We start from the raw sequence: 27,162 nt of genomic DNA, 5'->3' as shown, positions 1-27,162 counted from the left end.
TACAATTACACTGTTTAGTTGCAGTTTTGTCGCTAGTAAAAATAGTGATCAACTATTCGGTTTGAGACATAGCGGAGATAACTATTTAGCAGATTCAGGAATGTATGATATGATCTTAACATTGAGACCTAACGGAGATAGGTGGATCATAGAAAGTTATTCTTATGTGCTTTTGGGAGTTAGTAGATTTTCTTGAGACCTAACAGAGATAGAGAATTTACTAATCTACGGTCATTGCTGCTCTAGCGAGAATAATTGATTAATTAAGTGATCTCTCATCATAACTGGATTAAATTGGTTAATAAGATTAATAGATTGATTATGTGGATTTAGTTAATGAAATTACTACCCTAGGATCAGTAGTTTTTATTATTTGATTTTTCTTCTTGAATTTTATTTGTTGCTATTTGAATTTAGTTTTAGTTAAATCTTCTTTCTTTTCTGTTTGCTTGTCTACTATGATAGTTTGTTTAGGGAGTAGTTAGGGTTATTTCGGTTATCAGTTCATGTGGATACGATACTCGATTACTGATTATTTGCTACAATTACACTGTGTTAGTTGCGATATTTTGTTGCTAATAAAAATAGTGATCACCGCTTCAGAGAAGGTTTGTGTGATCCAATGCTCGGATTGTGCTGGAAACTCCGAATCTTAAGATTAATTTTATAATTACTAGTACATTTTTCATGTTGTTACAAATTCCATCAGAATTTATAGTTTTTTAAATAACTAATCATCTTAAAAGTGAGCTTTTGTAATGGGGAAAAAAAGTCGAGAAATGATAAAAAAAAAAAAATTATCACTAGATTCTTACAAAAAATGTGAGATTGTTGTTTAATAGAAATATACATATTGCGGGGCTAGAAATGCATCGACGGCAACGCAAAGCTAAAAATGGATGGGTGATTCTATTCATAGTCCATATTTTACTCCTTATAGCCTCCCTTTTAAAATACTAATAATAATTAATTAGAAAATTACTATTTTATCCTATATTCTATAGCCCCAAATTAAATTAAATTTTAAATTCATCATTTCAATTTCTTTTTAATCTTGGAATTTGCCGGTGAGCACCTGAATCTCATCCTCCGTGAATCTAAACACTTTTGTCAGAAGTGGCAGCATAACTTTAAATCGGATGGATTTGGACCTGATTTGCTTGAGGAAGAATAACAACAGATCATATGGCACTGGTATGAACTCGCCCAGATCTCTGTCACCGGAACGCGCTATAGAAGAAGAGTATTCATATCATTTAACGGAAATAGACAAAAAAAAATCAAAATGCAGATAAATTTGGAGTAAGAAAAACCTGCACTCTGTGAATTCCACTCTCAAATTTCAACTTTCCATATACAATGAGGTTCAGCTTTCCAAAACATTTGAATCATAATTTTCAAAAAAAAAAAAAAAACATAAACATTTGAACCATAGATCAAAATAGCTCACAGTTCTTAACCACTATTAAAGAAATGAGCATATTTAAGACCTAGGCTTTTCTTTCTTCTCAAAGAAGAGAGCAAGCGGTGAAACTCCTAATACCTCCACCACCTTAAATCTAACACCAGGAATATCTCCCACGGGCATGTCCCTTACGCCCAAATCCAACAATCAACACTTCGTCATTGTCTTCGACGTAGTTTAAACAACGATCTTGGGGACGAAAGCAACAATCTTCTTGCCATTCTTGATCAGCTGCACCCTAGCACACTTACGAACAGCAGAATTCGACTGCTTAGCTTCAATACCTATTTTCTCAAGCACAATGCCCTTGGCGTGGGACGACCCAGCAAATGGTTTTGTCCATTCATTCCCAAGGTGAGATTTCTTGTAAGACTTATCAGTCCATCTTTGGGTCCGACGGTGGGACTTGAGCTTGCGCCCAGCCCACCTCCCATACCACGCGTTTTCCCCATGATTGCAGACTAGAGACGAAGAAGGGACCGCGATGAGGGTCGAAAGGGAGTAGCAGAAGAGCAACGGCGGCCGACGAGTGTATAAACCTAATCCCGAGATTCAGCTTTCCATAATCATGGAGGATGAGATTGGTGGCTGAAAAGAAATTGAAATGATGAATTTAAAATTTAATTTAATTTGGGACTATAGAATATAAGGTAAAATAATAAATTTATAATTAATTATTATTAGTATTTTAAAAGGGGTGCTATAAGGAGTAAAATGACGGCTATGAATAGAATCACCCAAAATGGATAAATTAAACGAAGGAATTGTGGCCCAGACCCAAAGGAGACAGTTCAGTCCCTTTTGAACACCATTTCTCAGACCACAAATTAATAAATGGCTAAATATTTTGGGCCCAACAATAAAACTATAAATTCTACAAGACAAAATATAACTATTAATTTGTTCCCCATCTTACTGCCAAGAGATTGACTCAGGAATATAAGCGTTATTTTATACAGCTGATCCAAATAAATAAAGAAAATAAAACTAAACTAAGTACTTAATTCCGCCCGTGAAGTAAACATATGCTCATATAGATAAGAATGGGTGAGGGCAAGGGATGGACAGTGATGCAAGCGGAACATAAAATATTACTACTACTAATTTATGTAAAATATTTTGAAACTATTTCAATCTTCCAACATAGGTTCAAGTATTTAAAGGATTACATGATCAAACTCAATATTATTAAATCCACTAAAAGATATACGGTAAATTAGGATATACGATTTCTCCTAAAAAAATTAGGAAATACGATTTAATCTATTTAAGCTATCACCCGAAAACAAACTGCGATGTATTTTGAGAATCATGGGGCTAAAATGAGAAGCAGGATTATGCATCGGGGGTGGTAGTACAAGGAAAATAAGATTTTCCAACTCCATTTTCGTAACAAAAACGACAAAAACAAAACAAAGTCAATATGACACGACACAGATATCTCCAGCTTCATAATCACTTCAACATGTCAATCTATCAGTAATGCTTGTTCTTCACACCTAATTACCTTAATATATGACATTAAAGAAAGAAATTTATGCAATCACACATTGGCATGGGTAGGTGGTTGCTTTCAGACCACAAAACACTTTGGACAAGCAAGATAATGACCTTTAATTAAAAAATAGTAAGAAATTAGATGAGAAATAGGACAAAGAGAAAGCCCAGATACAAAATTCCAGGCAGTTGCCATGTTGTTAGCTGGATTTTCAATTACTCAGACTGATGATATAAAAAGCAAAATTTGTTGATTCAAAAAAAGTACAACTGCCCTGTTTCAGTGGGCTATACAGTACAGGCAAAGGTCATATTTCTTGATAATGTCACAACAAAGTTTTGCAATTGGAATTTGGACTCTTTCCCCACCCTGAGATTTTATGGAGATGCCCCCCCTAGGCACCCTATAACAAGACAAATGACTTCCAACAAAATTTAGAAAGAAAAAGTGCACAAAAGTGATGTAGAAAGGAAGAGGATACTGGGGGAAGGGGGGGTCGTGCTTACCAACATTGATGATAAATCCATGACACGCCATGCCATGCACAGGAATGAAAATTCTAATACTTTCACATTGTGTGTCGACAAAAACTTCAATCAGCATAAGCTTCAGAATAATTCATGCAAACAGCATTTCAAGCAAATGTTGCTCTAACATTTAGGCCCCTACGGAAATAATATACGAAAGGTGACACGTACTTTTACTTGGCTTTGATGCAGGGCAATGCATCTCCACTGGAGACGACAGTGATTAAACAGATACCAGCAATCTGGTTCTGTTCTTGTACATCTACGGTCTAACTCAGTTGCTGTAAGATAAGTTCCATTCGCAACCGAGGTTTTGTAAGATGATAAAAACAACAATATCTGATGCAATCCAAGTAACTTTTGACAAGCTACAGATTAGCTGCTTGGTAGATCGGCACTACCTTTGCACATGGTCGACAAAGTACACATTTATCAATTATCATTGGCCATAGCAAGACCTAGGATCCAATAAAGCACTTCCCAGTAAGAATGTTATAGAAGTTATAAAATAATAAAATTTTCAATTATAATGTTTAGTTGTGTACTTCTCAAAGCCAGATTCCAGTTTAAAGCTAACTGGGCATCAGAATCGTCACCTGATGGAGTTCAGAAAATCACCTGATGCATCTATAACGAGATTATAACCTTAGTACTCTCCAGTTTACCTGACTGCAGTCAGCATTTTCTCCAGATGGAAGTAGTAGTAGCATCAAGAAGTAATACTTCTTGGACTTCAATAATTTTTATTAAGTAAAAGACCAAAGAAAAAGTAATCAAATGAGATTCATCCTGAAATTTTTAAAGAGCTCACATCAAAGGAACATTAGAGGCGACTCTCAGCACACAGAGACCAAATATCTCATGATCAAATGACACTATCACAGAAACAAGGAGGATGTCAACAACAAATGGAAACCAAAATTAGATGCTAAGCTTATATGATAAATCAAATTCGATAAACTTGCCACAGTTTTTGCATTAACCTAGATGTCATAGAAAAGCAAACATAATTATAACTAATCATATACTAATTACACTATTTCAGTGCCTTGTGTAACACTAAATTTTTTGCAAGTTTGGTCTCATCATAAACCTTGATAGACAATGTAATGATGACAATCCACAGTATGTATATATGTTATAAGTCGCCAAAATATAATTACCCCAGAGGAAGCACAGAAGATGTATTTCCAGGTAAATAATATAGCAGAATAACAAAGAAAAAAAATGAATATGTTTGGTCAAGTTTGTTATTGCAACCATAAGTTATATCAGTTACATCTTTACAGTTTTCAGTTCTCCATTGTTTCAGGAGAAATAGCTGTTTAAGAAGTTGAGCCAATGTAATCTTCATGATAATAGAACATAACATGTAATAATGAAATAGTTCTAATTCTCAGACTTTGTTCTTCCCTCCATATTCTCTCATAATTTCAAGGTGAAAACTTGTCGATAATTGGGCCATGCTGTGAGATATTTTGGAAAGAAAAGATTGTGGGATAACTAATGTGGGGCCAATTGTGCAATATATAGTAATGTCTAGAAAAGGATTAAACTAGTTGTTTGGAAAACAAAAAATTGTAGGAGACGACTTTGGGTTAAGAGGAAGAGAGATATGGAAGGGCATAAAGGTATATTTTAAAGATGAAAATGGCTGCTAGTTGAAAAAAGGTGTCTAATTCTTTGTTTTTCTTTCCTTGGAAAAGAAATTTGAAAATTATCACACCATCATTCAACATGGACTGTTTCCGAAACAATTCAGAGCATGTGAGAAGATATTGATCTCTCCAAAGATGGCCCTCCATAGATTGTCTTCAACTAAAAACCATCATCTGATCAATAGGTGAATCATAATGCAAGTGGCACATACTCAATATAAAATGAAGCTGAAATATGTTTTAACAATGCATTTACACATTATCAAATTACAGCATGCAGGGCCGACCGCCAGTATTGACATAAACAGTACCTTGCTACTACAATATTACTAGTGCTTACTTAGTTGGCAAAAATTCCTGTGGTCTATCTATACGGGTAATGCTAAAATAAACATTTATAACTTGACAAACGAGTATAAGATGTCTTTTAACATTTCACACTAACTAAAACTTAAACATGACAAAAGATAGTCATTCAAGTCACTACCTGACCTTTTAGACTGGAATTTTGGTTCACTAAAAATTATCCAGCAGCCGAAACAGAAGTCTCATTGCTTCTATATTCTACCTAGAGTCATCAACTTTGTACTTAATATTAAAACGAAGCAAAAAATCCATGTACAGGCAGATACTAAAGCCCTACACCAGCTGTACTATCAAATAAGGACTTTTCTGTCTCAGAATTTGAGTATAGGTCCTTTTCATTGTGATCTCTGTCAAGCTGTGGACCTATGATTAACCATAACTGGCTATCAAGTTTTAACAGTTCATGTGACATTGTGACTTAAGATCTTCCTCATTGTCACATATGTTGAAATATTAGCACCGTACAGATTCCCTACTATCATCCTGCCAGAGCAGGAGCTGCTAACAACAGTATTGAGCAAAACTACAATAGCAGAAGTTACTAAAACGTAGGAGATTTCCTGGTGAGTAGTGAGTATGTCCTGGACGAACTTGTTACATACAAGGATTGTTATATCTATCAAGCGGCTGACCTATGATCAACAATTATTGACCATCAAGTTTTACAGATCATGTGACTAAAGATCTTCCTCATTGTCACATATGTTAAACTGCAAGCATCATACAATATCATTTTACCACAGAGGTGGCTGCTGACAATAGTATCAAGCAAAACTATAATGCCAGAAATTACTACGTCGGAAGATTTACTAGTAAGTAGTGAGTAAATGTGTGCAGAAGGAACCAGTTTCATACAAGGAGAAGTGCCAAAAGATGAATCAATCATTAATAACTGAATAGCATGCACATGCTGACATATATTTTATGTCTGAATGTGTAAAAGACAAGTACGATGAGCATAAAATACTGATAGCTGAACACTAACATCCAAAAATGTTGGAAATTAAAATTTTGGGACTCAGAAAATTCTCAGCCTCTAAAAATCTCTATGGAAAGACATAGGAAAAGGGAAAAAAAACAGTAGTTATGTAAAAAATTACTGATACCTTTCAACTTCATAATGTTTGCAAATAGTTCCTATTAACTTCAAACCTCAGTAGCTTTTCCAACAAGATTAATAGTAACCATAACACTCAGTCTATATAAAGTTCAATTGTTTCACATACTCTTCTTATCAAGCTCTCTAGCAGTACGAACAAAATGAAGGTATCGTATTTTTGTTAAACATAGAATGTTGAAGCTTTCTATTTTGCTTCTTTAGTTTCATCCTTCGCCATTTCATATTAGTCATCTCCATCTGTCTTCATTGCAGATATTAGGTTGGATGCATCGCAAGTTCCGGCAGAACAGCAGCGAAACTCCAAAAGAATTTTCCTTTGGTTAGTGATATATATAACCCCACATTCTGGATAGCTATAATATCACATAGTACGTAGACCAATACTGTAATATCTTAATTTTACAATTGCTGCATGTAAATCAGGACAATATAGACATTCTAGACTAAGAGTTTTAGATTAAAGACTACTTTTATGTACGTTAGTATACATGCAGTCAAACTATTACCAATGGGGAATTATAGTTGCAAATCAGCAAGGCATTCAAAAATTGGTCTGAGAGTACTGAATTTATCTCACAAAATAAGTTTAAGAGGTATTAAGAGCCAATGTGATGTTAGTACATTATGGGACTGCAGGACATCAGAGATGATGGACTCTGATATCTTATAACATACCATATTGAGATGCAGTCCATCTTATACTACATGTCTCTTCTGTTACCATATGTTTCCACTATCAGAGAATTCTTAAACTTGACTTTCAGGTTTTACTGGGCAACCATCCTTGGACGACCTTCAGTCCTACCCAAAAGGAGGTTATGGCAGTAAGCCCTTCATCAAAGCCCATAGAGACATCTATCGGAGAAACTCATTTACCAGTCTAGAAGCTGCAAGAGGGGAAGAGGAGGACCTTGAAGAAGAACAGGCAACTGCTCTGACAGAGCTCTTTCATGGGTTCCTTCATATTGGTACTCTAGGTACAGAACCAGTTAACACTGACCCAGCGACACCAACATTTTCCATCTCTGTGGATGACATAGCTGAAAAAGAGACCAAAGTGACAGAAAATGAACTGAAGCTAATCAATGATGAGTTGGAAAAGGTTCTGGCAGCTGAAGGTGACAGCTGCAATGCTTCATCTGGAAGAAACAGTCATGTCAGTGCTGGACGTAACAGTCATGTTAGTGCTGGACGGAACAGTCATGTTAGTGCTGGAAGGATCAGTCATTGCAGTACAATTACACTCAGCGGCAAGCCTATTGAAAATGCTGAGACATGTGGCAGTGAAGCAACCATCTGTCCTCTACAGAGCTATCTTTTTGGATCAGCCATTGGGCTGCAAGAGACAACACCACCAGTAAGGAAAGAACAAAGGACATCTCTTGGGGAGCTATTTCAGAAGACTAAGCAAGCAGAAGACAATTTTGGAACTAAACCTGACAGGGGTGAGAAGCGACCTGAAAAGGAAACTGAAAAATCTGCTGTGCATGTCATGAAAAAGATGCTGAAAAGAAAAATTATCCATGCTTCCTCAAGGAGTACTACAGCAAACTCAGGCGTAATAGATCCTACAACAGCTGAAACAAAACTGCATAAGGTGTGTGAAAGGATAGAAAAGGAACTACTCATATTCAAATGATACTATGTTTTGCAATTTCGGTCACAAAATTAAAACGGTAAAAATATTTTTTCCATCAAAGTATGCTGCCTTTTGTACTTTGACATCTAAACTTTTCTTTTCTCTTCCTTTTTTCTTTCTATTTTTGGGGTTCTTAACGAACTAAACTTTTATTTTTCTTCAAACTCCCATCCACAATACAATTTTTAACTTTGAAATGCAATCATACAACAATTTCACTTGTCATTTGTATCTTCGTATTGTAGAAACATTTTTAGCTTAAAAACAACAAACTTTTGGTATTTAAGAATAGTTTTCCTTGTAGTAGTGTTATAGATGGCAAAGTGAAGGGAACTTACAATATTAGTGATGGTTTAATGTCATAATAGTTTAGATGGAAAAGTTTTAAAAGACGCATAGTTCTGATGGTAAAGTGTTTTTTACCCAGTGAAAAAGTTTGGTTCAAAATCCTTCTCAGCTAATAGTGAATAATAAATTCACCATTTTATAAGATTGATATTGAGAATTTATGGATTTGAATGTGAGATTGCAGATCCTGCAGATTTTCAACCGGAAGGTCCATCCTGAGAACTCAACTTCTTGTTCCCAGTCTCATAACCCCACCAAAAATGAGATCAAGAACATCAATGCCCATTTGATGGCATCTAATAGTGGAGGCCTACGACCCTCTGCTGAAGATATCATAATTTATCCACAACAAGCCATCTCAAAAGAAAACACATGCAGCTACAAGAACCAATCCCACTTACCCCAGTACACAAAAAGCAGTGGCGACGTTACTGGGAGCGAGCTCTGGGTCAAAACTGATGCAGACTGTAAGTAACTAGTGCACTAGATTATTATGAATGGTATTAAAATGCACTAAAACAACTGTCAATTATCATCACAAGCTTTTTCGAAATGGCCTTATAAAATTAGCATTCAAATTGTCTAATTTCCAGCTAGAAATTGGGCTTTTATAAAATTTCAGCCTACTAATTGCAGTACTTAAGGCAGTAATCTGCTTAAGTAAGCATACATCCAATCTTGAAAACAAAGAGCACAAATATTATTGTTTACTGCACAGAGCATACATTGATCCTGACACAAAATGTAATAATGTAACTGCCCTGAGTTAGTTTTGTTTTGACCTTGTAGACTTGGTGTTGGAGCTCTGATGATGGAAAAAGCCAAGTTGAGGTGCCTGGCTCTTAGTGATGCAAAATTATAAGAGATATTTAAAAATCTAAGATTTCCTGTGTGGATTTCATATTTGAGTGGTTGTTTCATGATGAGTTTGCAAGAATGATAATAAGACAGGCATTGTATGTGTCTGCTTCTATTGTGTGTAGTGAAGCTATTCTATTATGTCCTGTAAAACTTCAGATAATTTTACTGTTTCTGCTTAGCAGTGGTGAAATACAAGTATCAAGTTAAATAACTACTAGGCACCTTAGACCTGTCGATTTCTGTGTTTGAAGAAACATTTTGCTTCAAAATTATCAGATAATGAATATGTTCATCTGGATGAGGAAAGCACAATACATAGACATATTCTAAATTGGAAAAAGGAGCAATTTAGCCTTTATCACATACACCCCTATGGCCTCTAGCACCCTATACTCAAGATTCGATCAATTAGGTCCCTCATGTTCCAATTTTGGGTGCAATTAAGTCCCCTCCGTCTAACAGCTAACTGACTGTTTGTAAGATTTATTTATTTTTTATTTTTTTAGTTACTACACTGCTCTCTCTCTCTCCCTTCACGCAGAATCTGTCTCTCCCATTTCTTCCTCACGCCGCCGCCTCCTGTCCGGTGAAGGGTGACACCAGTACGGCCACCGCGGCCACCCACCGGTGTCTCCCTCTTGCTCTCCCCTTGTCCTTTCTAAATCACGCAAAAACCCCCCAAATTGTTTTTCTCTCTTACTTCTCTCTCTTAAACTCGTGTTTCTCTGTCTCTTGGTCGAACGGTCGACGGCGAAGAGCAGTCGCCGCCGCCGCTCCTTCACCCGCACCTCTCTCTCACCACGAGTTTAATTTGATAGAAAAGACAAAACATGAGTTTAATTTTTGCTGACTTGCTGATTTCAAAAAAATTGATTTGCTGATTTCTGAAAAATTGATTTGCTAACAGTTTAATTCAGAAAGAATGAATTTGAGTTGCTGATTTCCGAAAAATTGTTGTGAGATTGTTCCGGCTCCGATTCAGAGCCTGGAGGGGACGACGTGTGGGGGTTGTTCCTGCTCCGACTCAGCATGCTCTTCGCTGAGCTTTGCCGACCGCATCGTGCCGGTGGCCATGAACTAAAGGATGGAGTTCTTCCACGCGACGATGGCACGTGGGTGGAAGGCCATGGAACCCGATGAAGGAAGTGCTTGGTGGCCCAGAAAAGAGGACTGATCTGAGCCGTTTATTTGGAGCCAAGCAGCTTCGCCGGCGACGTCAGAAAGAGAGAGAGAGAGGAGGCGCAGTAATAAAAAGAAAAAAAAAATTACAAACGGCATCAGTTGACCGTCAGACGAAGGGCTTAATTACACCCAAATTGAAACATGAGGGACCTGATTGATCAGCTAAATTGCTACTTTTCCCTTCTAAATTTCAATAAGGCCATTGTCTAAACTCTAGTTTACCCCATGTATAGACCTATATGAGTCACAAAGATTTTAAAATATGATACTATACAATTAAAAGTAGTGCTAATAATGTTACCAGCCAAATAGATGTACAAGGGATAATTTTAGAGACAAGGAAAAATGGAGGGGGATACACATAATTTAACATAAGGAACCTAAAGTATTTGAATCAAGAGTTTACTTGATTCAGCTTGAGAGGTAAAGTTTCTTCATTCTAGACATGAACTAAGCCAAGCTATAGTCAAGAAAACTTACTCCTATTTAGAGATGGGCCAGGCATTCCATAGACCTTTTCAATTCATGGCTAAGATACAAGAAGCAATTGTTAAGCATGCTAATTGAAGCTACAGGTAGAGATGAATGGAAAATAGATAAAGATTCAAATTATATCTTAAGAATAATTTGAATAATATAGCTACTATTTCCAAGATAAAATCAGCATATTCTCCATCTCAGGAGGCACTTTGGACAGAGGGTGGCACCTTGAAAATAATCTAAGAGAATGTTCAGTAGAGTAATCAGACTAGAAAAATAAATGTAATCAGTTAATTATTCTTCCAGATCAATTCAGGAAATCCTTATGAGCACTGGGTTGAGTTCATCACCAATACCCTTAGCGCACTATGCTATTGTTCTGTGCACCACTAAATAAAATTTCCAATAGCCCATATCTTTTTGCAATACAACGACATCTTTTAGTCTTTTACCAGCTTGCAATATGTCAGTGTCATCTAATGCCAATACTATCTGAAGTCTTTTATTCTTTTTACATTCCAAGAAAGATGCGAAGCAAATGCTTTTAGCAATATTTTGTGAGAGACCTTCATACTGTCCTAGGTTGATTAAGCAGAAGAGAAACTTTCATCTTTTGATTAAAATAGGAAAGGGTGGAAAGACACATACACAAAAGGAGTAAATTTTGCACATTAATGGTCTTAGGAAGAATTTCCTATCTATACTTATATTGTATTTCCTTTTTTTATCATATTCTGATAAAAATAAAAAGGTAGCAGGAGATTAACATGTCTACAACACCGTAGACGATCAAGCAACGAAAACCACGTTTCCTCTGTGCAAATTCGAGATTCAAACGAAGCAACAAAATTCAAATGCCAAATAAAACCTCTTTAATAGGATTTGCATATTCAAAAATTGTAAGCAACTTCGAACTTTCTAGCAAATTAATAATCCAGTAATTCCGAAAACAATATGTAATTCAGCTCAATTTCGAAACGCTGAGCTGCCTCGGAAACCTACTGCTATAACTAGACAACGGAGCAAACTTCAAACAGGAAATTAGAGGAAAATAGCACCAAGATTTCGCGTGAAATAGAACAAAAACAGAAAAAGGACCTCTCTGTTGTTGATCGAGGCTGCTAGATCTCCATGGATTAACAGAAGCAGAGTCGTTTGTTGGCGGGAATTTTAGCATTTGTCTGGGTTGAGATCGTAAGGTTCGGTCCATCGGAAATTTTCTTTGGAATTTTTGTTTTTATTTATAGTTCACGCATCAACATCAACATGCAGCACCGCTAAAAGAGTTTGGCTAAGTAAAGAGTTTATAAATTATTGAAACTTATAAGTTGTTTCAAAAACATATAAAATGTATTTTTTTAATAGCTTATAAATAAGTTTTCCTCAAAAAAAATAATAATAATAACTTATAAGTAAGTTGTCAAAGTATTTGGATAATTGAGGTTATAAGTTAGAGAGAGGTAATTTTTTGTTAAATAGAGAAAATATTACTCCCTCCGTCCCAATAATCATGTCCCATTTCTTTTGGGCACGGAGATTAAGGAGTGTTGAGTTAGTGTTATAAAGTGTAAGACCCCACATGTTTAAGAAAAAGTAAGTATGACCTAATTATTCTTGTGCTTGACTTATTTAAAATGTTTTCTAACTTATTTAAATTCAATTAAATTTTAAATTCAGTTTTTAATTTAATTCAGTTTTTAAAATGAATTCAGTTTTTAATTTAATTCAGTTTATAAAATGAATTCAGTTTTTAATTTAATTCAGTTTATAAAATGAATTCAGTTTTTAATTTAATTCAGTTTATAAAATTAATTCAGTTTTTAAATTAATTTATTGTTTATTCTTTATTCAATTTCTAAAGGCAATTCTATATGAACAAAAAAAAGGGCGGCAGATGCTAAAGAAAGAGGTAAAATTGGTACCAAATCTGAAAATTTCATATACTTAAAGGTTTAATTTCCCACCAAATCACATTTACAAAATCTATAAACGCTGGAGTCTAACACTCCATTCGAACACACTACTCCCAACAAAACAGAAAAGAGGCAGCAGCATACAAATTGCCACAAAAAACACTAGAAAAAAATCCAAAATGCGGCGCAAGGATCTAACAACGGGAGAGAGAAACTCCGTAGTGCAGTTTTTGCTTGAAGATAGCCATGGTGGGAAGCCAAAAAGGGGCAGAATGCAGGCTGCCGCTGTCAAGTTTGCCGTTTGCCGTCGAACGGTGAATCGTTTATGGACTGCTGCAAAAAAACAGCAAACACAAGGTCAGTATATTCATAGTAGCAGTGGCAAAATCAACAAGTCAAGGCGCAAGAGAGTTGAAATAGATCTTCAATTAATTTCAACATTGGAGCTAAGCAAAAGATCAACCATTCGAAGGCTAGCAAGTGGAATAAGTTGCAGCAAGAGCACAGTTGGGCGATGGATAAGCAAGGGTTTGATCATGGCTCATACTAGTGCGATAAAGCCCGACTTAACAGCCCCTAATAAGTTGCTACGTCTAAGGTTTTCTCTTGAAGCAATCGAGTATGATAGAATACTCAAGGTGCTTCAATTCAAGAGTATGCACAACACGGTGCATATTGATGAGAAATGGTTTTATATAACCAAGTCAAATCACAGGTTCTATTTGACACCCGGGGAGGCCGAACCACATAGGACTTGCAAAAGCAAGAAGTTCATAACCAAAGTCATGTTCATGTGCGCTGTGTGCAGGCCGTTGATAGTCGAGGATGGGACTGTACTCTTTGATGGGAAAATAGGTATTTTCCCATTTACAGAATATGTACCAGCCAAGAGGAGTAGCAAAAACAGGGAGGCAGGTACACTTGAGCAAAAGCCCATTCAATCAATCACGAAGGAAGTAATTAAGGATTGCATTATTAACAAGGTAGTGCGCACACATGAAATGTGTCATAAATGTAACTCTAGTATGCTATGCATTCAATTAAATTGTGCTTTAGATAGGTTTTCAATTGCTTAGGGGCTGAACTGCTTTACTAAATGTAACTATAGTATGATATGCATTCAATTAACTTGTGCTTTAGATAGGTTTTCAAGTGCTTATGGGCTGAACTGCTTTACTAAATGTAACTCTAGTATGATATGTATTCAATTAACTTGTGCTTTAGATAGGTTTTCAAGTGCTTATGGGCTGAACTGCTTTACTAAATGTAACTCTAGTATGATATGTATTCAATTAACTTGTGCTTAAGATAGGTTTTCAAGTGCTTATGGGCTGAACTGCTTTACTAAATGTATTCTGGCAGATAATTCCTGCTATAAAGGCCAAGTGGCCACAATTTGCAAGTAGGGTGATATTCATTCAACAAGATAACGCGAAGCCTCACATTAAAGATAGTGATCTGGACTTTAGACAGGCTGCCAGCTCAGATGGCTTTGACATCAAGATTGTTCATCAACCTCCCAATTCACCGAATACCAACATCAATGATCTTGGTTGGTTTAGGGCTATTCAAAGCCTACAAACTGAATCAGTTTGTACCAATGTAGATACATTAGTGGAGGCAGTGAAGAAGTCATTTGATGAACTATCTCCTACAACACTCAACAAGGTTTTCTTAAGTCTACAAGGTTGTTTGACTGAAATTCTGAAGGTAAAAGGACAGAATTGCTATAAAATCCCCCATATGGGCAAAGGATCACTTATTAGGCAGGGACAATTACCAAACAATTTACAAGTTCCCCATGATTTAGTTAATGAGGCTATTAACTATCTCATGGAGAATGGCATTGTAAGTGGAATGGATCATCTAAGGAATGCACTTGGAATAAGTTCAATTTCCTTAGATGAAGTTGAATACCAAATGGGACATTTGGGTATTCAAGTTCCATGAAAAAATAGGCTATCTTTTGAAATGCTAGGCTGCCATTTTTTGAAGGCAATTTAAAAGCATGGTTTTTGTAGGCTGCCACTTTTTGAAGGCACTTTAGAAGCAAGTTTTTGTAAAGACCAGGGCAATGATGTACAGACCAGGGCAGTTTTATGTAGGCTGCCACATATTGATGTAATGGATGTTATCTTAATGAAATGCAAGTTTTTGTGAAAAACCTTAGACTTAGCCAACATATGGGCACACACCAACAAATTGCAATACATATGGGCACACACCAACATATGTAACCATAAACTTAGCCACATATGAGCACACACCATCATATGCATGCAAATAGGGCACACACCAACACATGTAACCATATTAGAGGCTTTAAATCTGCAATTTCAGTTTATAATACCAGTTCATCATAGATTATTTAACTTAAATCGACTCTATGAGCACAAATTCATCATCTCAAATATGCTCACAATCGCCCAACAAGTGCCTCACAGAATTTCACCCAGTATACACAGAACAAAGGCCACACAGAGCCTATACCAAAGCACATATACAGGGAAGAGATAAAATTGGAGGATCTCACCCAGTATTATGGAAAATAGAGCAGTCCATTCAGGAAGGCCAACATAGCAGGAGAGTGCCTGAACTTCCTCACAGGGGCCTCCGGACCACAATAACGAACAACATCGTCCCAATTTTCCTCACAAATGAAGGAAGAATCATCAGGATATGAAACCAAAGGCTCCACAGCAGTAGATCTAAGCATTTGCATATATTTCAAGGGGGCAGGACGCCTAAACAAAGAGAACCTGGATTTCGGCGAAGCAAGGGTTCCGATCGGCGAACACGCGGCTTTAATCTCCTCCACCACGTCAGACTCTCCGTCTTCCTCCGAAAAAGTCACCGAGAAAAGGGAAAAACACCTTCGGAGGCGAGCCCCAAGTCGAAAAGTCCTCCTCCGTATCTGGAACATACGAGCCGCTCAGATATCCCTCCCATGGGTTGTTCATCACGGCGGTCTTCGAGATCGACGGCCGCTCGGCTTGGATCTGTGAAATCTTTAGGGTTTTCACAAAAACCCTAAAACACCGGTCAATAATAGCCGACGAACATGGGATAACAGAAATAAGGCGGAAGGGGAAGCGGCGCCGGTGGGAATCGACCGACGACGTTATGATTTTCGAAGAGAAATGGAGGGAGTCGACGGGTAGAGAGAGAGAGCGGCGTTGATAGTCGATGGAGATGCACTGCTTCGCCCAAATATTAGGCGACGGGAAACGCACACATACAGAGGGGAAAGGGGAGGCGACGCCGGAGGAACTTGATCGGCGAATTTAGGGTTCTCGAGAGGAATGGAGAGAGTCGGCTGGAATAGAGAGAGAAAGAGAAAGAGCCGAATGTGTTTTCTTTTAGAGTAGAAATGATTCAACAAGTTGGAATTAATTATGATGATTAATTAATAGCCTGATTAATTAATCTTAGTGAGATCCCTATTTTTTTCCAAAAACGGAAATGGGACATGAATATTGGGACAACCCAAAAAGGAAAGTGGGACAAGATTATTGGGACGGAGGGAGTATAAAAAAAAATGTTACACTCAAAGAAAGGAAAATCTTATTGATTGGAGGAGAAACGTCTTACCAATAGATTGCGCTTCATCGTCAGATAGAGATAATCTTTGTTAAAGGAAGACAATCGAAAAAATATGAACTTGATAAAAACAATAAATTATAGTTAAATAATATCTATAAAATAATTACGAAAAAAATAAGTTGGGTAGAAGAACTTATTTTTTGAAAACTTAGAAGCTTTTGAAACTTATTTTTAAAGCTTATAAGTTGTTTAGGAATTTATTTAAAAATAATAAATTATAGTTAAATAATATTTATAAAATAATTATTACATATAAGAATATGAAGAAATAAGATAGGTAAGAAACTTATTTTTTTGGAAACTTAGAGGCTTTTGAAACTTATTTTTAAAGCTTATAAGTTGTTTATGAATTTATTTTGTCAAACACTCTAAATGAGCTTATAAATTGTTTTAAGCGGCTAAGAAGCTTAGCCAAACACCCTCTAAATCAAATCAAATACTATATAAAACTTATTAGAGTCAATGTACAAAATTATTTATTTTCATATAACATAAATAAAAACTTACTAAAATAAAAAAACTTTAAAATTAATCAAATTTTGTACTCCCTCCGTTCCAAACGAAATGTCCTGTTTTCCTTTTTGGGCTGTCCCAAACGAAATGTCCTATTTCCTTTTTTGGCAATACACTCTCTCTCTATACTTAATATTTAAATAATATCCATCAACCCACTTTATCTACTTTATACACATTTCTTAATCTTCGCGCCGAAAAGAAATAGGTCATTTCGTTTGGGACAGAGGGAGTATATGAATATAATTTTGTCTCTACCATTAATTTTTCAATACACTTTCTCTTCACTATCTCTTCTCTCTATCTGTGGAGCATGAACTTGAACGAGCAAATTGTAGAGCCAAGGGTGACATGAGCAGAAACGACATCATCAGCAGAAGCTATGACAGCGACACCAATTTTAAAGTTGGCCACCAGCAAAAACACCTCTTCAATGGCAGTTCTAATTGTCGTTGCTGCTTCTCGAGGCTCCAAAGTATGAACGCTTTGGAGGTGATTGCAATTGCGAAATTTGCGGTAGCGGAACACAACAAGGAAAAAAAAGGCATCGGTGGAGTTGGAGTCTGTGTTGAAGCAAACGTCATAGGTGGTTGCTGGTACCAATTACAGGCTCGTCATCTCCGCCACCGATAACATCGTTCATATCCCATACAAAATCTATACCACCGTTGTTTACTCCAGCTTGACGCTATCAATGTCACTCTTTCTTTTGAAGTAAATGAAGACTAATTTCTTATTAATTGTCGCCGTCGGGAACGTTGATGGTCGATTATAACAAACAATTGGAATTGTTTGCTTAGGTGGAATTCGCGATTTAGAGATTTTTTTATCGGCGATTTAGAGATTTCTTTTAGATGATAATTGCAGATTTGAGGAGTTTTTTAATTGAAGCAAAATTTAGAAGAGATGAATGATTATCGATTTTATAATGTTTGAGAAGGTGAGAGATATGACCAGTAAAAATTGTAGGAATTTTTAAAAATTGTTACGATGCGAATTTGTGTTGTTAATGTTCTTAACTTCACAACCAATTTGATGAATTCACAATTGAATCGCTAGTATTGGTTGTGAATTCGAGTTTTAAAGCAACAATTCACAACTAGAAATAGTGTTGGTTGTGAATTCGAGCTTTTGAGCTCGAATTCCCAACTAAATAATTAATGGATAATTCCCCTATAAAAATAATGGACAATTTTTAAATTTTTTATATGAAGGGTAAAATGATAAGTGTAGCTAATGTTTAAGTTTTTTATTTTAATGAACGATTTTTATTTTTACTACTCTCTTTGTCCCGTAAGAATGTATCACATTTTTCATTTTCGTCCGTCCCATAAAAGTGTATCACTTCCATTTTTGGACATGGCCCCACTTTCTCATTTTAACCACAACCACTCATTTTTACATCTCACAACCAATTCAACTACAACCACTCATTTTCACTCAACACTTTATCCATCAACTTTTTTCTTAAAACTCACACCATCCCTTATGTGATACACTCTTACGGACGAAAATAGTATTTTAATTTTGACATTTTTGAAGTTCACTCAATCCATTAAGGATTTATTTGATAAAGAGTTATTAATAAAATCTAGATAAATAATATGGATAATCCTAAGATAATTTATATTCTTGTTTGATACAAAAGAGATTAAATTAGTAAATTATAACTATAACTTTCCATAAATTTAAATAAATAATTTAACATAAAAGGGGGGAAAAAGGAAAAACAAAATTTTCTTTTAATAGCAAACTCCTTGGCTGACGCTAAGGGTGAGCATCGGTTCAAAATCGAACCGAACCGACCCAAAATGATAAAACTAAAATCGAACAGACCTACCCTGAGTTCGGACCGAACCGAACCTTTATTTCCCCAAAAATCGACCAAAAATGAACCGGCCGAAACCGATCCGTTTCAGTCGGTAACCGAACCGACAGCCTATTTTTTTTTCGAAAAAAATATTATAACCATCAATGCCATACAATGAATATTAAAATTGCATAAATAAACATGAAATCACGGAGAGGTGACGCCGCCGCCTGGTCAGTCTGCTGCAAGAAGGGCGGCGTCGGTGGAGGAGAAGCTGATCTGCTCCACGTGCTCGTGGCTCGTGCTGGAGAAGAAGTGGCAGCGCCTTCAGGTGGTGCCTGTTGCTCATGCTGTGTCGTCAGAGGCGAGGTGACGTAGGAGAAGTCGGGGTGGGGACGGTCACTGACTCACTGGTCGGAGTGGCACCGGCGTCCGGCGCGGCGTCACCAAGGGAGGAAAATTTCAGGAGATGGTTGGGAACCTAGGAGGATATTTTTAAATTGGAGACAGCGGGTGTGTTAGGGCATAAATGAAAATGAAATTTTCACTTAGGTAGGGTTTTCGAATTTTGTGTTTAAAATATAAAATATATATAATAAATAATATATTTATTAAAATATATGTATGTATCGGTTCTCGACCGAACCATAGCTGAAAAACCGAAATCGAACCGATACAGTTTATACCTTTGAGAACCGAACCAAAAACCAAACCAGAAAATCCAAAACCGAACCGAACCAAAATGGGTTGGTTAGATCGATTTTTTCGGTTCGGTTTGGTTTATGCTCGACGCCCATCCCCCTGAACGCCCACGTCGCCGACCCCACGCTGCCCCAGCTAAACCCCTTCCCCTCGCCACCAACCTCTTCCCACCAATTCCTACAGATTCTGAAACACAAACCCTTGTTGGGCCGCCGCTGTCGCCATCCCCGTACTCCCAAACAATAGCATAACATAAACTCCCCTGCTTCCAAATCAAAATGCATGTGTCGCCATCCTCTACTCCCAAACAATTGCAGAACAACCACCCCCAACATGTACCCCTCCATTCGGTGGGAGAATCTCCAACACAAATGAAAATTACTGTGGGCGTCCCACTTTCCTAACAAAACCCAAATCGAAGATGGTAGCACCAGTCCCAAAACTCGAAACCTTCCCTCACAGGGGTAACGAGGTATTAGTTTTCATGTTAATATGTGACAAGCCTCACCTTAACATGTCACTTTACATGTATTTAAAAGGACTTCATCCAAAGGGATGTGAAGTTGTGGGAGGCCACGAGAAATGCCGAGCTAATTGGGGGAACGGCATGAATGATGTTCAAATCACTCAACAAGCTCAAGATTTATATCAAGCCAACAACGAGAATCTATTCAAATACTTCGGGGGTTTAACGTATTCTCTGCGAATCTTAACAATTCGCCTCCACCGTCGACGACGTCTATTCATCGAAGCGCTCAAAGACTTTTGCCAAGGGTATACACGGCGACGTCCTCCGATCCAAACACCACAACTAGACTTATAGGCCAAAAGGCGGTAAAGCGCGATAAGGAGAAATGCAAAAAGGTAGAGTCGTCGGCGCAAGGGGAACAATGGGCAATATTTCTCGGCAATAAATAGAGTCGCAACCTCTATCGAAGATTTCAACAGGACACAAAGCGACCTAGCCGACGCTCAAATTATCGAAATGGACAAATAAAAAAATGGGCCCGAATGAGTTGGTCATGCATAAGGCAATGGTTGCAAAATTTGCAAACGTTGAGGATGGAATTAATAAAAAAATATATATATTGTAATTTAAAGATTTTAAATTATAGTAATGTTTAAATTTAAATTTGATGAAATTTTTTATTTCAAAATTCAAAATCTATTGTAATCTTGAAATGTATTTAATTTGAAGAAAATATAAACGAATTTTATACAGTCCATTTTAAAAGCTCCCTAACGTGAGTAAGGGGCTCTTAAGTAGGGACCAAAGGAGCTCTTGCACCGAAGATGCTTTTAAAAGTTGTTCCATCATATTTGCAACATTGTGATAGTACCTTTTAACTATTATAATTAATTTTAATATTTTTAAAACTATCATATGCAATGCAATTATTTATTGTATTTCATTATTATTACTAGTCATAAGAATGAAATCAATTTAGAATGGGCCATTCCATTCCTTATGAATATCCGCCATAAGAATTTTATTACTTAATTCATTCTTTTTCCATTCTTTTTTTTTTTTTGAGGGAAATTCTTTTTCCATTCTGATAGTGATATGATACCGTTACTAAAGTCATTTCATTCTCTCTCTCAATTCCATTTGTTCGTCCCTTAGGATTTATTAGACAACAATCCTGCTCAAAAAAGGAAAAAGTACACAGCAATCACTACCAATTGAAATATGCAATCTTCTAATTCAAATATCCGTAGTCTCTCTCTACATCTATCTGTTTGCACGAGAGAATAATGATACTGTTGTAAATATGTGATGCAGAAATTTTCAGATTAATCAATGGAATGTCTTGCTCGTCTGAAACACTATACATATAAAGAAGAGAAATGGTAAATGAAAATAGATATATTGAGCTAGCAGGAGTTATCCATGAAATCCACCAACAAATCTTTAACCATTCCTCTGTCGGGCATTTTTCCAGCAGCACCATATATTGGAGCAAGCCCCCCTTTCATAGGCCCTGGATTTGCCTTCACCTGTCATATATTAATATTATACACCAATCACCTCCTCTCTCTTCACATCTAATACTAAAGGATTATGATAATCAATGGACTTACAGTTTGCACGGAATCTGTCAGATCCTTGATGAATTCCTCAGTCACGTTCACATGTTGAAGAGTCACGCAGATATGGATGCTGATCAACAGCCAAGAAATCAACACATTACCAACTAAATTCAAGCACACTAGGACTGAGGGAAAACAAGCGCTTACCTGTTAGGCCTCTGCAGTGCATTCAAGTGCCATCCTTTCGATGACATGATGTCGTTCACTTCAAATATGTCGACACTGTTTGATCCAAAAGCCACAATTGTCATATCGGGCCTTCCTATAACAAACAATTCTGGAATCTGGCGCACCCTGCAATCCAAGCATTAATCATATAAATGCGGCAATAACACTTTCAGGAGTTGAGATGATGCCTACCCCTTTTCTACTCTCTTTGACGCTTCCATGATCTTCCTTGTGTTTTCTAGATAACCTGTTCGCAGTCACAAGAAACACACTTGACTCTCGAGTTTGACCAGCAACACTAAATAAGCAATGAAAATTATAACCTTCTAACCCAAGTGACATCATTGCTGCCCAAGCTCCAGCTACCAGAGCTCCAGGCCTGCTTCCAGCAATTGTTGGCGATACGTAGAGCCCACCAGTCCACTCAGTGACTAGACAGATGGAAAAAGAATACACGCGGTAAACACTATTACTGATACGAGTATGCATGTGAAAGAAAAGAAGAACATAGTCAAAACTCTCATGATAAACCACAATAAAAGAACATAAAAGGTTTGGGTGGACAAAGCAACTCACCAGCTACAAATTGATGCTTTACAAGAGAGTTGAATTGCCAAATGATCCAGCACCACAATAAATCAGCAGAGTTAAAGGCAGGAATGTCAGTAAATATTATAAAATAGAGAGACTGGTAATACAACAGAAAAATAAATGACAGGCAAGCATAGCATACTGAGGGAGAAGGAGAGAATGTATATCAGAAGAATTGCCAGATTAAATGTGTAATCAGTATCTGTAATTTAATCCTGTCTCTGATTTGAGAACCAATAGATCAGAGAGGGCCAAATTGAAGGAAAAGAAATAAAGGTGCACATTGAGAAACAAAATAGCAGCTATAACATGGAATTCCATCAATTAGATGGACCAAAAGTGTGAAACGCTTATACCAAGTTAGATAGATTTGGCAAAGCTTATAAGCTCTTTAAAACGTCTTAGAAGATGTATGGACATTTGTATGCTTCTAAAACTTGTGTGGAAATCCTTTTTTTTTTTTTTTGGGGGGGGGGGGGGGGGGGGGGTTATGCTCTCAGTATAAAGAGTTACTAAGGTGTTTCTGGGAAAGTAGGACCCCCAAACTTATTTCAAATACCTTTGATTCTTATCATTTTAATTCATATACCATCACTAACATCTTCAAAGTGGTTTTGTCTAAACAATTCAACATCGTCTTTTGGAAATAAGATTACCATTTTGGTAGCTCTAGATGTATCTTACTAGAGCTTATAAGCTCTTTTAAATAAGCTTACCCAAACACCATCTTGCTGTAGAGACCAAAATAAATACGGAGTAGTATACTAGTATCTAATTGCAGCCACTTGGTCTTAACTAAAAGAAACTAGCAAAATCTATCTACTACCTTCCGCATGTCATGATCCTTGTATAGAACCACACTTGTTCCTTTAGGAGCCAGCCCATACTTGTGAACATCTACAGATATGGATGTTACTCCTCCGACAGAGAAATCAAATGGTGGCACAGGATACCTAGGAGACATGGTCAGATGTTATTATGAAAATAGTTTGAAATTATTGAAACAGTGAAGAGAAAGGTAACAGAATTTTCTGCCGCACAGCAACAAACAGGTTTTCTCTTGTAATATCAAAATAGTAAGCTGAAATAAAGATTGAACATAATATGAATAGCTTAAAAAGCTCAAAGAACAAATGATGTAGTATTTACAAGACACAAGTACCAAAGCGATAAAAAACTACTATTATTTAAATTTACATTTAATGCCAGTCTTCCGCTCAATTGGCAGAAGAACACTCCTTGGAAGTATAAAAAAAGGGACAGTAGTGGAAATTCAGTTTCGCTTCAACTGTGAAAAATATATATTTACTGACCCTACAGGTAGCTCGCAGAGTACTAAATACAATGAACAATAAGACATCAGACACGAGATAAGATAAAATATTATTCATCACTATCATAATATCAAGATCATATTTGGGAGTAGAAAAAACAATCTCCAAAAATCACAAGATAGAAGGTGTGCATCACAAATGCAAGAAAGAATTTGAAACAATTCCATATAAGAATAATAAGATACATCGCAAATCATTTCAGAACATTTGGCAACATACCCGAGCTTACGAGCAAAAGGCAACACAAATCCACCGAGGCAGAGGTCAACATGCAAACAAATCCCACAGGCAGAAGCTAACTCACCAAGCTCCTACAAAGAGAATCATAATTTCAGGATTTCTTTAAAGCAAAGGAAGCTCAAGTTGCACAAGAAATCATAAAATAGGGGGCAGCATGCCTCAATTGGGTCAATAATTCCATGAGGGAAGCCAGGTGATGATCCAACAATCTGCAGAACACATAGCAACTCAAGCAGATTAAAATAGGCACCAGAAACTAGAACAGACGCTTTTAGGTAGAAAGCCTAAACATTGAAGTTCACTTGAACCTAGATGGCATGGAGATTGAATAAGCTATATTTCAATCAAAATGCACACTGTTAAGGCATAATATCCAAAATATTTAATGTCGTACCATTGAGGTCTTACAACATCAAACACAAATATCATAAACAACTCGACGATGTGAATAATGTAGCCCAAAAGTATCAGAATAGAGTGTAACCAATATTGTGTTCCGGTTAATATGTCGTTTGATGGCTTTAACATCAGCTTTAAAATCTTGGTCCACAGGAACACGCCACAATTTGATCTTAAAATATTGTGCAGCCTTGTCATATGCTGAATGAGCTGAAACCGGTATAATCCTATTACCAGGAAGTCAGAAACTGAATCAGTTTTGTAATCTCTCATAAAACATATTAGGTCATTACAATAATGAATGTCTCACAGACATTTCTGGATTAGTTATTCCCTTCTTAGTTTTCATATAATCCCGTGAGGTTTTCACTGCCAATAATATACTTTCTGTCCCTCCTGATGTCATATTTCCACATATTTGCCCTCCAGAAGCCTTTTCCTTACTTCCAAGCAGGGCAGCCGTCATTGCCACGACTTCTGTTTCAAACTTCACTACACTCTGGAATACATCTTGATGCAAAGGATTGGTATGTGCAAACCTGGAAAGACATTCAAAAATCCTATAAGGCAGCTATATAGACGGGAAAAACAATCATCAGTTACCCCATCCATATCAAGATTCTTAGTTCATGAGACCAGAAAAATAACATTATTTAAGAGTAATCAGAATGTGGCAGATTCCTCTACCATGGAAAGGAATATTAATTCTTTTAAAGATTATATTTTCCACTAAGCTGATTGAGCATCAGTATGGTAGATACACCACACTTCAGACTAAGAGGTGAGAAGTTTTTCCATTTATTGACCACAGTCGCTAGCTATTCATGAAAGCTGAAATTGCTAAGAAGAAAAATGTAGTAAGAAGATACATCTTACTGACATCGAGCATGCCTCATTAATCAAAGAAAAATGTCCTTCCTGTTCGCTTCCTGCAATGTATCTGAACGAAACACAGAGAAATAAGAAAACCCGAACTATGAATTGCAGCTGAAAATGAGTTTCTATATAAAACATCAGGTAACAAGTGTGGAAGGTGATATGAATGACGGAAGACATACACTGTACCAGAACATTTGCCCTGCCATGCCACATCTTTTAGCTTCTCATCTTTCATTTGATCAACAACCTCACCTCCTAACCCTACCCTAGGCAACTCAGTCCTCCAACCATCTCTCTTTGATTTACCAGAACCTTGCAACTTATCCACAACCTGGATGCAAGAAAAGTCAATGTTTCATATGAAGGTTTATATTATTAACACATTGTTACAGAGCAGGCCACCTATGTGCAATCGAGTGATACTTTGGAAAATAGCAGATCATGATAAGGCTGTATGAAACAGATAACAATGATCTGTACATATTTGAGTCCAGTAACAGTTTAGGTTGACTAATTACAAAAGAGCTGGCTCAAGTTGAGTTACCTGAAAGTGTAAGCTTAGTCAAGCTTCAATTTTAATGTAATTGTTTCAAAAGTATGGAGACTAGCTCCAGATTTTTAAATGATTCTTAGATATTTATATTTTCAATGATACTTGAAATATGTTTGATAAAGGTACAGAAAATCAGTTTTAGTTTTATTTATCCAGGCCCCACTGTCATATTAATTGTTCTTCTCTTCCTCTTGCAGCTCAGTTAATGCAACAAGTACACCTCATAATTTTATTCAAACTTCGAGACTCACAAACTCCATATCCATACTATTTATATGAAACACGCTCAGAAACAACCAGCAAAATATAAAATATGAAGAAACAAAAGTCAAAGTTACACGTACCTTCTGCTTTTCAGCATCGATATACCTCTGCACACCAGGCACCAACCTAATCACACACACGAACAAATTGATAAATTAGTCCAAAGAAAACATTCCTTCACAAGCTCGACAGGAAGAAAATGTGAGATATTACTTGACAGAGGCCATGACCAACTCCACGGCCGCAGATTTGAGGCCTTTCTCGGAAACCACGGCAAGAACCGATTGAACTAATCTGGCGATGAAAAACGTCAACAAAGGTATGAGAAGTAGCGCGAGAGGCTCGAATTCAGACAAGTAGGAATTAGACGAAGCTCTGAATCGATTGAGAGACGAAGATATGTGGCGAAACTCCATCGTTGTGTTCGATGTTAGGTTTCTTCAGTTTCTGAATCTGTATTGGATTGATGAGTAAGGAGTTCGAAATTCGGTTTATATACTCATGAAGTAATTGGTGGCGTAGGAGGAATATTTTCTACCAGGCTAAACAGCTGAGAGTTGAAAGCTTTGTAGGATAGGATCACTTGATAATAGACTGATCATCTATTCAGACAAGTCTGCGTAGCTTGGTTTGAAGTTAAAAAAATAAATGAATTTACGGCAGTAAAAGTTTTGACTCAATTCGTATGGCGAGGGGGAGAGAACTCTTGCGCCATATCGTCTCCAGAATTAAAATTTATCGGGTTACGATACTAGTTTAAAATGTTTAAAATATTATCGGATATAAATTGTGTATACGAAGAGCAAAAATCGAATCGGATCGAAAAAACATATTAAATTAATCAATTTTAGTTTGATTCGATTCAGAGAAATTTAGGTCGATATTTGGTTCTATTTTATCAGGGGAGAACCGATTAAATTTCGGTTCGATTTCAGTTTCCCTATCAGGGATCAGTTGG

At 36.7% G+C, this 27,162-nt stretch overlaps 3 protein-coding genes and 1 pseudogene across 3 annotated transcripts; 2 read left to right on the top strand and 2 right to left on the bottom strand.

Moving 5' to 3' along the window:
• Nucleotides 1–1,026: 1,026 nt before the first annotated feature.
• Nucleotides 1,027–12,422, bottom strand: LOC130995654 (40S ribosomal protein S23-like; annotated as a pseudogene).
• On the top strand, nucleotides 6,587–9,693 carry LOC130995652 (protein LAZY 1-like). The gene is made up of 5 exons (XM_057921019.1): nucleotides 6,587–6,780; nucleotides 6,887–6,953; nucleotides 7,399–8,231; nucleotides 8,806–9,088; nucleotides 9,411–9,693. Exons 1-5 carry the CDS (start codon nucleotides 6,775–6,777, stop codon nucleotides 9,428–9,430), a joined length of 1,209 nt encoding a protein of 402 aa, XP_057777002.1. The 5' UTR covers nucleotides 6,587–6,774; the 3' UTR covers nucleotides 9,431–9,693.
• An 814-nt stretch (nucleotides 12,423–13,236) lies between the features above and the next one.
• Nucleotides 13,237–15,007, top strand: LOC130993909 (uncharacterized). The gene is made up of 3 exons (XM_057918945.1): nucleotides 13,237–13,772; nucleotides 13,866–14,013; nucleotides 14,420–15,007. Exons 1-3 carry the CDS (start codon nucleotides 13,237–13,239, stop codon nucleotides 15,005–15,007), a joined length of 1,272 nt encoding a protein of 423 aa, XP_057774928.1.
• A 6,437-nt stretch (nucleotides 15,008–21,444) lies between these two features.
• LOC130995651 (sphingosine-1-phosphate lyase) lies at nucleotides 21,445–26,891 on the bottom strand. The gene is made up of 15 exons (XM_057921018.1): nucleotides 26,418–26,891; nucleotides 26,285–26,330; nucleotides 25,567–25,718; nucleotides 25,389–25,448; nucleotides 24,823–25,047; nucleotides 24,594–24,735; nucleotides 24,268–24,318; nucleotides 24,089–24,180; nucleotides 23,362–23,488; nucleotides 22,521–22,536; nucleotides 22,268–22,375; nucleotides 22,137–22,191; nucleotides 21,924–22,070; nucleotides 21,768–21,846; nucleotides 21,445–21,683 (listed from the first exon to the last, which is right to left on the bottom strand). The coding sequence occupies exons 1-15, from the start codon at nucleotides 26,618–26,620 to the stop codon at nucleotides 21,561–21,563; spliced, it is 1,626 nt and encodes a 541-aa protein (XP_057777001.1). The 5' UTR covers nucleotides 26,621–26,891; the 3' UTR covers nucleotides 21,445–21,560.
• Nucleotides 26,892–27,162: the final 271 nt, after the last annotated feature.

Source organism: Salvia miltiorrhiza, chromosome 7 (genome assembly GCF_028751815.1).
Source record: "Salvia miltiorrhiza cultivar Shanhuang (shh) chromosome 7, IMPLAD_Smil_shh, whole genome shotgun sequence".
Lineage (NCBI taxonomy): Eukaryota > Viridiplantae > Streptophyta > Magnoliopsida > Lamiales > Lamiaceae > Salvia > Salvia miltiorrhiza.
The sequence above is the reverse complement of the archived record's forward strand: the minus strand, read 5'-3'. Positions and strand labels throughout refer to the sequence as shown.

Coding starts and splice junctions, on each gene's coding strand:
- LOC130995652 (XM_057921019.1), top strand. Junction 6,954..7,398: donor TCCAAAAGAATTTTCCTTTG/GTTAGTGATATA, acceptor CTTGACTTTCAG/GTTTTACTGGGCAACCATCC. Junction 9,089..9,410: donor GGTCAAAACTGATGCAGACT/GTAAGTAACTAG, acceptor TTGACCTTGTAG/ACTTGGTGTTGGAGCTCTGA.
- LOC130993909 (XM_057918945.1), top strand. CDS start 13,237: ATGCGGCGCAAGGATCTAACAACGGGAGAGAGAAACTCCGTAGTGCAG. Junction 13,773..13,865: donor ATAACCAAGTCAAATCACAG/GTTCTATTTGAC, acceptor CGCTGTGTGCAG/GCCGTTGATAGTCGAGGATG. Junction 14,014..14,419: donor TTCAATCAATCACGAAGGAA/GTAATTAAGGAT, acceptor GTATTCTGGCAG/ATAATTCCTGCTATAAAGGC.
- LOC130995651 (XM_057921018.1), bottom strand. CDS start 26,620: ATGGAGTTTCGCCACATATCTTCGTCTCTCAATCGATTCAGAGCTTCG. Junction 25,048..25,388: donor ATTAATGAGGCATGCTCGAT/GTCAGTAAGATG, acceptor ATGTCTTTCCAG/GTTTGCACATACCAATCCTT. Junction 22,071..22,136: donor TCAAAGAGAGTAGAAAAGGG/GTAGGCATCATC, acceptor CTTGGATTGCAG/GGTGCGCCAGATTCCAGAAT.